General features: G+C 35.4%; 1 protein-coding gene across 1 annotated transcript; it reads left to right on the forward strand.

The window, feature by feature from the left end:
* The first annotated feature begins 7,376 nt into the window (after positions 1-7,376).
* LOC149071197 (uncharacterized protein F54H12.2-like) lies at positions 7,377-12,251 on the forward strand. Its single transcript, XM_089248097.1, has 3 exons — positions 7,377-7,514; positions 10,728-10,836; positions 11,257-12,251. Exons 1-3 carry the CDS (start codon positions 7,377-7,379, stop codon positions 12,249-12,251), a joined length of 1,242 nt encoding a protein of 413 aa, XP_089104223.1.
* Positions 12,252-12,503: the final 252 nt, after the last annotated feature.

Genomic DNA, 12,503 nt, shown 5'->3' on the forward strand with positions numbered 1-12,503 from the left:
ATGGTCTTTATTCTCGTGGGTCTTCTACTTGTTTTTCGCTGATGATTGTCACCGATTTAAACATTTTTTATGCAGTCTGTTCGTAGAATTCGGTAAGTTGCACTATCCTCTTGAGTGTGCTTCCAGCCATTCTATGCAACCAAATGTCTCTCGGCACTTTTTTGCCTCATTAAACTTCTAAGGTTCCATCAGCGAATACCTCTCAATGTAGTGCATTCGGTTTCCGTTCAATCCACGGGAAAAGTGGTGTATTCTGGTTTTTGAAAATTATATATAAGTTGGATAGGTCACCAGGGTGTGGTTTAGATACATGTTCAGCTTCTACGGCTTCAAATATTTACATACTCCACCTGCAAATACTGTTGAACTCATTATCTAATGTTTCAAAACAGAAAAATACAAACTTAACGTAGAATTGATAGATTAGGATCCAAACATCAAACATTTAAAAGTTTCTTTTCAATAATTTAAATTAATTAAATATTAGGCCGAATTAAAATATTCCAGGTTGTGTTTTCAGTCACTTCTAGGCAATATAGTTTTATTTGTTGTTTTCATATTTCATGTTTTTGATTTGATTGGTAACGTAATAACTCCATTATTTTCGTTTGGAGCAAAATCCCCAGAACCTTTCCTTGTCTAGAAATTCTGATTGGGTGATATGCTATTGAAAACAATTCCTGATTAAAAAACAACAACATAAAACTTGCTAATTTTTTATTAAGTTTTACACATCTTTTACCATTTAACTGTTCAAATCGCTTTGCAATGATGATTTTGGTAGGCTGTTAAATAATTTCTAGATCATTTGAATTAGTTATACATCTGGTGTAATTTTTATAATGAAAGGGAACATTTTTAACTATTTGGCAGTTGAAAGATTAAAATTATTCTACGGAAGAAGCGCATTTTTGAACACATAACTAAAACATTTCAGTACAACATGAGTAATAAACATTCTAGAATTTAATATTTGATCCGATTGACTGAAATATATCCACAAAATTTAAATGCGTTTGCGGTTTTTGACAAAATGACAGGAAAAAATTGAACAACGCTATTGCATTAAGTTTTAAGTGAAGCTTTTGGTGATTCCCGAGTGGAATCTCTCCAAAAGATTCAACAGATGTTAGGAGATGAAGAAATGTTCGCCGCGGTGATAAAAATACAACCTCTTCAAAGATGACCAAATCACAATCACAGAACAAGCAGACGAAGCGACAATTAGGATTGGATCCGTCCATGTTGACTGACAATTTGGTCTTCAGGAGATGGAATATCAAATTCATACTGACCGACTTCTATGACTCAAGTGACGTGGTTCATCACGAGTACTGCTGACAAAATGGCAGCAAAAACTTGAACAACAATAGTGCATTAATCGTGATGGAGCTACATATTACGATGCAGATCCTCTAAGTAGTGCTCCTTGGTGGTTTGTTCTGTGCCACAAACATCACCAAGGAGCACTAGTAAATGGTTCTGCATGGCAATAATCTCCATTCCGATTTTCGATCACATTTCGACAATCTTCGGCGGTGTGCCGGTGACTACCAGCTATAGGCCTACCAGCTGCAGGCAGGAAAAACAAACAGGAAGAACAAGCATGCACACTAGGATAGCACACACACATACATACATGCAAAAAACCAAGTGTCCTTATCTCCATTGGTTCACGCACGAAAAATTATGGTCGGATACTTTTTGAATAGACCTCGTAATTACGAATATCTGATGAAAATTTTCAAGCCAGTTTTGAGAAGTATCCAAAATTGATTTTAATATTTATTGTAAAATTTTTCACATCAATTTTCAATTCACTTTTGAAAATATAGCTAATATAAGCATCAGAATCAATTACTTCATATTTAGCAAGACTTAAGACTTTTTCAATTCTTTATCGGTTTTTCTTCCAAGTCTTAATGAAATAAGAGATAGGTCGCGAAAGAAATACAATAAGAAAATATTTTTTTTTTCTCTCTTCAGAATACAAATACGGTTGTGAACGATAATACTAAAGAGACAACGGGTCCATAATGAAGTCAGGGGAAACTTCGTTAATTAGAGGATTACCACCACCAGGAAACCCTTCAGCACCTTCTTCTCTACTATCTTTTGCTAACTGTGCTTCTTTGTTCGTAGGTAAATAACGATCGACGGCTGGAGAATTATACCGTAGAGGGTTTGTTTCGTTTCAATCCTGGTTTTGAACTTACCAATTCACCGTATCATTAGGGAGAATTGTTTCCGGTTAAATTTAAATTCTCCCCTCAAAGTCTTTTGTTCATCGGATTAGGAGGGAGTTTGCGTCTCTGTAGGAAATTCTTATTCGGAAACGTTTAGAAAAGCTTTTGGGGTTCATTAAATAAGATTGGAAAGTTCTCGCTTCTGAAAACTGAGAGCTGCTCACCAATCTGATTAAGAAACTGTTATGGGAACTCTTGGTGCTCATTTATTCTAACAGATGGTTCAAATTACGTAATGCGTATGGATGTATGTTCACTTCGAGTATAGAAATCTAATTTGTGTTTGAAAAATTAGCTCTACTTTATAGGGCATTATACGGACACGGTGAACGGATATTCAATCGGGTGTCGATATTGTTCGGGATACGTTTGTCACGAGTGCTCAAGTTGGTAAAGCACGAAACAATTTCCGAGACGTCACAGATTTATTTAGAACAACTATTTACACGTATTCATAAGCTGAGATTTGACTTCTCACGCTGAACAGAGAGCCCCTGAAAGAAGGCTTCTCCAGCGTACGCAAGAGTTTGTCTTCTCTCCGATTTAACTACTAAGTATCGCTCGGGCGAGTGCTTTTATAGAAGCAAAGTCGAGAAACTTTCTCGACCACTCTCGCGAGAGATCCCATTCTTTCCTTCTTTTTCTAAAAATTTATCTTTGCGCCATGACATCGCCAAATAATCGGAATTGTGACCAAACTCTTCGCTAATTTGAAGAGATCTTAAGAGAAATGCGTTAATTCTCATTTCCACATAGAACAATTTACCTATAATTAAATTACATTGAATAATTCTGCATAGAACGATTTACCCTATTTACACGCGAAAAATAAATGATAAATAAGCACTATTTAGATCATTTTTGTAACAATATAATGCTGAGAGATGAACGGCTCGTATTGAAAATAGTCGATGCGCGGGCTGTAAGTCTCGATATCCTCTTAATATATTTATCTGTATTTATGACTGTTTTACTGAGCAATTCTTATCAACAATTGATATTTTTCACAGAGAGACTTTGGACTGCAATAGATAACACGTATGAGAACAATTTTCAAACCTGTCAGAAATAAAATTTACCAAGGAAATAATGAATTTACCCGACATTGATTAACCGATTCCAAAACTTGAATTCAATTAATGGTGATTTCTTCGACCATTAATTTTTAAACCTTCATAAAAAAGACAAAAAAATAATTTTCCACCAAAACGGCAAATCATTTGTAAAAATATTGTTTCTTGAACCGTCCTCGGCTGTAAAAAAATCAGGCCTTTCTTACACGGGGATACTAAAATCGATCTCCAGTAGCCCGGAATCACTCAGAATTCTTTCTCATTCGGTTCTTTTTAACCCTTTCAGTCACGGGCATTTATTTTATTTTTATTTTTTTGAAATTTTCAAGATGTTTTTGCATTTTTGATATACAAAAATGCATTAAAAACATAAATATCAGCAAATTTTCATTATTTTCAAATTTTGAATTTTTTTCTGAAGAAATGTATCAATTCGTTCAATTTTTTAGCCCAGATGATGCAAGTTATATTCATCTTCGCATATAATTTGTTTCAGAATTTTATTGCTAAATTTTATGTAGTAAACCGTAATTCTTCCAGAGGTACTTTCTCCTGGGAGTCATCTTTACCCCCCCCCCTTTTCCGGAAATATCAACTTTAAGTGCTGCCCTCTGATGAAAGCCCCAATATCATATTCACCCTATTTCTTACTCAAAACTTATACAATCTTTCAAGTCAGGGCTTAACTTCCTGAGATAAGAAGAAAAATTCTACAGTGGAAAAAAGCAACCATAACATCTGTGCATGCTGGAAATCTTCATAATTAATGAGAGTTCGATAATTCCAAGTCCCTGTTTGAGTCAAAGCACCGATGGTTTACCAGTACTGCTACTTTTCTGAGCACCAATTCTGGTCATATCGCCATACAACAATTTACTACCTATATAGTTGGGCCAGCACCCCCTAGAGATAGAAGGCCTCTGCACTGTTTGCCATAAACGTCATTTAGTCTACCTAGCAAGTTTGCCACATTTTGAAACACGGCATCATATTTCGTTTCTTCTTATTTTGACGTAGAATCTTCCTGATTGGCTCACATAGTGATGGAATGTGGGGCATAGAAATCGCCAATTCCGAGCCCGATCATTTCTTTTCCTCACAACGATGACACTGGCACCAGCAGGGAATTAATTTTTTTCCTGAATATTTCTGAGGGAAAATGGACTACTTACTGACGTCACAAGCAGGGTGCAGGGGCCTTCTATCTCTAGGAGGTGCTTGTTGGGCCGGAAACGGAGGTACCATCTCTTTAGGTGGTCGCTTCAGGTTATTTTTAACAGGGAAAAGACTTGCAATCATTCTTCGCTGGGATCGGATCCGTGGACCTGACTACTTCACCAAACACCAACTCTGGCCATATCGTTGTATTGCAATTTACTACCATTAATGAGATGGGTTGTAAATGAAAGCGCTGTGAGCTCCTCAAGTTCGTTAGGGAAAATATCTTGCCTATATCCTCCCTGGGGTTCAAACCCAGGACCGTGACAGCAACCTTCACGGTGGTAGACGAGCATCTTACCACCACGCCACTCGGGCGCGACCGCGGTCCTGACTAGCGTTCATGGTACTAGATGAGTAACTTACCTCTGCACCAATTTGATGCCTCTGGATAATATAAACTGAGGTATCTTATCTTATAACAGACAACAATTATATGACATTGGAGGGAAATTTACTGTCATACTGGAGTAGCGAGGAGACTAGCGTTGTCAACAGGTTCTTTAGATATTCTAGTCGTAAATACTCCAATATTTCCGTCTAAGTGGTGCCAAACAATCATAGATTTCCATCAAATATAAAGACTTAGAAAGACCATTCAATCCGATGCACGGTCGGAATTAAGCTTTTTTGGCATTTTTGGGAAACTTTTTCCCTTTTTGGGAAAGAAATTAACAAAATACACCCTGTGCATTTGACCTTGCTTGACCTTCCGTGGAACAATGGGGGTGGCTATACAACGAGGACTACCTGTAATATTATTTTTTCTCCGATTTATATTATACTGGTCCGCGAAATTGTTCTCCCATTTTTTCGGTACGCAAATGTCAAGAGATTAAAGAGCACTGAATTAGATCTATGGAGCTTCACCGACAAACTAGCATTATATTAATGTTGGCTGAAAATGCTAGCACGGTAGGCAGGGTCAATATGATTTACAGAAACTTGGCTTCCGACATTCCGTCTCCAATCTTTGGCTAATAGCACGTTTCATCACCGGTACATTTCGCACCCGGACGTTTCACCCTGTCATTCCCCTACAAGTTGCGGTCAAGTCAGAGGATGGGTGACCGCATGAGTGAGTGAGTGATCGTATGAGTGACCAAGTAGTGGCTAAGTAGGTAATGACCGATTAAGCATGCGATTGAGTGAGTGAGTTACCGCCTAAGTGCTTCAGTGAATGCATGCATAAAATAATCACTAAGTCAGTCACGCACTCACTCAGTCACTCATAAGTAGTATATACATGATCATATCTGGGCCCCCCGGGCCCAGATATGATCATGTAATAGAGGGGTGGGGCCCAGATATGATCATGTAGCAGGTGGTTGTCTCCCAGATATGATCATGTCTCCTCGTTTTATTAATGATAATAAACAAACTTCAAGTTTATAAGCAGTAATTCTATCAACTCTGCGGTAGTGTAGTGGTTATAGTCATAAACATTAACCTACACTGCTGTAGAGTTTTTAGGAAAATCAGAAAAAGAGATGTAAGAGTTCAAAATAAGCGAGAAACAGTTTTATATATTTATTTTTATTTTTTGCAATATTCTGTTCTATCATGATTGTAAAACTTATTAGAATAGATTTATTTAATTCCACCTACCAAAAATCTATTTATCTCAGAAGGAGCTAACTTCTAACACTTATTCAAGAACCACAGCTCAAGAAAGTTAACTCGTGTTCACGCATGAGGTGGAGTTTTGAATAAAAATGAATTTTCCAAATTTTTTTACACAGGACGTGATAGAGAATGATCTTTTTCATTTTAGATTTCCATCTACGACTGTGGTTTCTGGACCTACGTTAAGTGGAAAAACTACTTTAGTTAGGAAGTTATTGAAGTGTAACATTTATGGAAAAGACATAAAAAGTATAATGTGGTGTTATTCAACATTTCAACAATGGTTTTTGGAAGAAAGAAATATAAATTTCCATCAGGGGCTACCTCAAGCGTTTGAAAATAATGCTGATATAATTGTAATTGATGATTTATTAGAATCTCTGAATGAAGAGGTCTCTCGCTTATTTACAGTTACTTCTCATCATGGAAATAAAAGTGTAATACTTTTGACTCAAAATTTGTTTCCTAAAAATAAGATATTTAGAAACATCACTCTTAACACTCATTATCTTATTTTATTCGGAAACAACAGAGATTCGAGTCAAATTCAATGTTTGTCGCGACAAATGTTTCCAAGTAAATCTAAGTACTTTATTGATGCTTATAAAAAAGCGACAGAGAATCCATATGGGCATTTGTTGATCGATTGTCATCCGTTAAGCAACAAAACCTTTCGTTTAAGAGATTCATGCTTTCCCGATTTTGATGGTGTTTATTGGGTGTATGTTCCTTCAGCATGAAGTCAATACGTAAGAATTATCATATGTTGGCATTTTTACAAAAAGCAAATCCATCTCAACGTCGCGCTATACTGAAAACGCTCACTGGATCACAGTTAAATTGTATATGTGAAATATGTTTAAATACCCTGAACGGGAATGTTGGAAAAGCAAATATCTCAAAGCTTAAGAAATATAAGACGGTGATTAGAAAGCTCGCTGACAAAAAAGTTTCAGACACTGTCAAGAAACAGTTGCTAACAAATCAGACCGGAGGTGCATTTTTACCATATTTGATTCCAACTGTAATCAGCGCATTAGGAAGTCTTTTCCAACGATAAAAAATGGCTCAAAAAATGGCTTTAGTCCCAGAACAATATTTGTTACCTCGACGTATGCAAATTTCTGAAGAATCACGAACGGAAGATGAAATCGAATCTCTTTTGAATACTAATCACATGGCAGATGATGTTAAGGTTAAGATACTTAATAACATGGTATCAAAATACAAAAGACTTGTTCACACGCCGTATGAGCCCGTTAAAGTTTCTATTGAAAAGTCATCTGATGAATCGAAGGAAGAAGCTATTCCAATAAGCAATTCTGCCGAATTAGTTGATGAAGATCCAATGGTACAACAAATATTGCTTTCAATTCCACAAACAACCAGAAAATTCGTTCCGGCTCTTATAGATAAAATGAAGCAAGCTAATCTATTTTGGAACAAACAGGGTCAGTTGATTATAAATGGAGATTTGCTACCAGGAAGTCATGTGATTGATATATTTTCATTTATGTTGAGAAACCGAAAGAACATAAATTGGCCCCCGGGCTTTAATTTGTTTTTTCAAGAACTGATCAAGACTGGAATTCCTTTGGAATGGATACAAAATGAAGTACTAAAAAGAAGTTTCGCACATACGTCTCCTATACAGATTCAGGGGAAAAGCCTGGTGACACTATCAAAAAAGACCTCCCCTGAAGGCCATGTAAGTTCAGTAAATTTTCCTGAAGGTTATTTCACACCCTCACGGGAAAGTAAATTTAAGAAAAAAGAACATAAATTGGTAAGCCGCAGAGAACGGAGTAGAAGTCACGAACCTGCTGGTGCACAATGGTCAAACTATTAGAAAAAATCTACTATAATTTCGAAAGCCCGGCGTCATTTGGAGGTGTAAGAAAATTAGCTGAGCAAGCAAGAATTTCTCAACGGAAAGCGAAAGATTGGTTGATGAGTCAGGATGTGTATACACTCCATAAACCAGTGAGATATCGGTTTCCCACAAGACGAACTATAGCTCTAGGACCGAATGAGTTATGGCAAGCTGATTTGATGGATATGAAAAAATATTCACGTGAAAACAAAGGAATAAAATATTTGTTAGTCGTTGTTGATGTGTTTCGAAGAAAACTTTTTGTTCATGCGCTCAAAAATAAAACACAAGAACAGGTTTTAGAAGGATTCAAAACACTTTTTAAACGAGAGAAGTGTCAGAAACTTCATACTGATCACGGAACGGAATTTTTTAATCGAAAATTGCAAAGTTTTTTTAAAAGTTATGGTGTTCATCATTATGGAACTCAATCTCCGAATAAAGCTTCTTTAGCAGAAAGAAAAATCCGCCAAATTAAGGAAAAAATATATCGGATTTTCACTCACACTTCAAAATATAAATACATTGACTTTTTACCCGCCTTAGTCAAATCTATCAATGATTCTATAAATCGCAGCACAGGTTTTGCTCCGTCAAAAATTAAAAAAATTCATCATTCGACAATATTTAAGAAATTATATGGTTCTAATGCAAACACTAAATTTAAGTTGAATATAAACGATCAGGTTAGAATATCGAAAACGCGGAAAGTTTTTCATAAATCTTATCTACCCCATTGGACACATGAAATTTTTCTAATCAAATCACGATATAAAACTCAACCACCGACGTATGATTTAATAGATTTGAAAGGTGAACCATTGATTGGACGCTTCTATGAGTTCGAATTACAAAGAGTGACAAAACCTTCAAATGCATTTTGGAAAATTGAAAAAATATTAAAATCACGTGAAGTTGGTAAACGCAAACAGTATCTCGTCCAGTGGCATGGTTTCGGACCTAAGTTCAATTCTTGGATTGAAGCAACGGCTTTGAAAAAATGAAAAATCAATTTTTTGTGACACTTGCAAGCAATGCTAATGATGATTTGTTTCCACAAAATACACAGAGTCATTTTGTGACAAAATTGTTCACTCCGTTACATTTAGAAGGTGATTGGAAATGTGCGCTCACTGATGCCATTTTTCCAAAATCATGGCACAATATTACTGAAAGTAATTCAAAATATCAGGTTTCGTTCACAGAGGAGATAGATGAACCTGATGTTAGAGAATATCAAATATTCATTTCTCCTGATGTGGACACTATTAATCAACGAATTTTGCATACAGCTAATACTAATCTGGTATCGTTTCAAATTAAAGATACTGAAGTAATTGTGACTATTCCAAAAGACTATGAGATAAAGATTACTGTTGAGCATGCCGATAAACTGCTATACATGTTGCATTTACCTGTGAAAGACGCAATCATAAATTCCACATCAACGTTCAAGTTTAGGTCTACGGGGAGTGATGTTAGTGAGCAATATTTCACCCTAGTGGACAAACGTAGTTTTCTGGTTCCAAATTTCATGATTCCGGTTAAGTACGTCAAAGAAGAATTCTCAAAATTATCATTTTTTGAAGCTTTAAATGAAAATATCAAGTTGATTACGAATAGAAATGCAGTCGAATTTTCACTCGATAAAACTGAAAAATATGTGCAAATAAAAGTTTCAAATGGCTTTGAATTGATCGTCAACAAGAATGATGCTGCATCTTTTGCTGCCTTAATGAATTTGAATAAAGAAGTTACAAAATTTTCCCATGGCTTGACTGCTCGTGTATATAACAAAGAGAGTGTTAAAATTAACAATTCGGATTTCTTTGAAATAGCAGAGGTTGCCTTTAGGCGTAAAATAGAAATTGAAAAAACAGAAAAATTTTCCCTGCCTCAAGGGCTATATTCTAGAGGTGAGCAACTGACGCACAGTTTCGAAAAAATTACTTTTCACATGCTAAAAAAAAATATGTCGAGAATAATGGTACCAGAAAACCATAAATTAACTCTATCAAGGGAATTAGCTGATTTTTTGGGTTTTGAGAGGCTGCAATTTCCACATGGCATATATTTTTCAAAATATCCGTTGCAATTGCATACAGCTATTTCTGAAATATTCATTTATACAGATGTGATAACTAGTCAGATCATAGGAAATGTTATGGCCCCCTTGTTGAAAATTATACCTGTTCTAAATGAGGGGGAAAACCAACAGATAGTTAGATCTTATAATAATCCTTTGTATTATTCTGTAAGTAAGAATTTCATCGAGTCTATTGAAATTCAAATTTGTTCAACATCTGGTGAACTTTTGAATTTTTCTGAGGGGAAAGTATTTCTTACCCTTTCTTTCATAGAGATGTAAAAAGAGAACTTTTCTCCAGCGCTTCTCATAATAGATATTATTTAGAAGCAGGTGTACTTTCATGGATATACATATGTATATAAGAGAATTATATGTTTACTTCTCATCATAATAGATAATATTTCACCAAAAGAATGTTATGTGCTCGACAATGTTGCAATTATTACATCAGTCAGCAAACTGGCAATGGTTTGCCCTATTTTCAAGGAAGATTAATTCAGCGGGGAAATGGTTTTTTTTCCAATATATTTCGTAGTGCTGTACCATTATTATCCCAAGTAGGTCATTACTTAGGTAAACAATTTTTGAAGTCGGGAATCCAGGTAGCATCTGATGTTATACAAGGCCAGAACTTTAAAACAGCTGCTAAATCTAGATTGATGCAAATGCGAGATAAAATTGCAGGTGATGTAGTTGACAAGATGCAGTCAGGTTCGGGCAGAAAGCGACGTGCAAATACTAAAAAAAAGATTAAAAAAAGACGGAAAGATATTTTTTCCTAAAATTATAAAAAGATATGTTCATGTATTTTTTTTCACTTCTCTTTCAACATGGAGGACAAAGGTTGTATCTGTCTCAAGTCAGAATTAGATGTTTTTGAAAAACAATTAATTCAAGTCGCTGTGGAAGGTTCAACATTTGTTGAAGTGAAGCCAGTTGCCAGCATCACCCAAAAAGGCCCAATTGAATTTTTGATAAATAACACAAATAGTGAAAAATATATAGATCCGTCTCAAATTTATCTTCACTTGAAAGCTAAGATCGTTAAACAAGACGGATCCGATTTGCCCGAAACAAGTAAATCTACACCAATAAACTATATTTTAAATACTTGTTTTTCTTCTTTGCAAGTATTTTTGAATGATAAGCCCATCAACAACTACGCTAACTATGCTTACAAAGCATACATAGAATCATTATTATTCACATCAGAAGCTGCTCAAAACAGTTATCTTACCAGTTCCCTCTATATCAAAGATACTGCTGGAAAACTGGACAATTTTGACCCCCAGACAAGTCTTAATAAGGGATTGAAAAAAAGACATGAACGTTGTAAGGCATCGCAAGAAATGGATCTTTTCGGATTGCTTCATTTCGATTTGGCTCAACAACCAAAACTTCTGATAAATGGTGTAGACGTCAGAATTAAACTAGAAAGAAATAAAGATTCGTTTGTGTTGATGAGCGATGTAACAGACACTAAATTACAAATAACAGACGCTAGTTTGTACGTGCGAAAAGTACAAATAGCTCCTTCTGTTCTTTTAGGCCATGCCAAAGCATTAGAAATAGGGAATATACAAATTCCGATACGAAAATCGGATTTGAAAACTTTTACTGTTCCAAATGGGACGCAAACTCACTCTATTGCAAATGCATTTTTAAGTGAGATTCCTAGTAGAATTGTTCTTGGTTTAGTTCCAAACAAAAATTTCAGCGGTGATGAAAGAAAAAATCCGTTTAATTTCGGACATTCGAATATAAATTATATATGTTTGAGAAAAGACGGTGTCACATATCCATCAAATCCCTACACCCCTTCTGCTAAATCATACGCTCGAAGTTATATGTCACTTTTCACAGATTTAAATAAATTTGCTAGTACTACAGATATTCCGATACTTTACGAGGACTATCCTCAGGGATTCATGCTATTTGGTTTCGACCTCACGCCTGACTATTCATCAGATAAACAAGATTACATCAGCACTATAGAAACCTCAAATCTTTCTATTGAAATGAAATTTTCAGAAGCTCTAACTGAGACGATGACTTTGATTGTTTATTCTCAAGTTCCAAAAACTGTGCAAATTGATAAATCTAGAAACGTTTACACAGATTTCTAAACATGAATTCCATTGACTTGTTTCAAATAGCACATAGCGATGGTTTACTATCACCAGTGTTCGCCGGAGTTTTTGCATGTGACCAACTCCCCCAACAAAAACGAAGAAAGCATAAGGCCTTTATTGTGAATTTAGATACAAAACATAAACCAGGTTCACATTGGATTGCTATGTATTTCGATGATAATAAATGTTATTATTTTGATAGTTATGGAATAATATGCAAAAACATACATATCTTACGATTCATGC

The sequence above is a fragment of the Pholcus phalangioides genome, unplaced genomic scaffold, assembly GCF_987345545.1.
Source record: "Pholcus phalangioides strain wild (caught in Gottingen) unplaced genomic scaffold, Ppha-v1.0 ptg000019l_1, whole genome shotgun sequence".
Taxonomy (NCBI): domain Eukaryota; kingdom Metazoa; phylum Arthropoda; class Arachnida; order Araneae; family Pholcidae; genus Pholcus; species Pholcus phalangioides.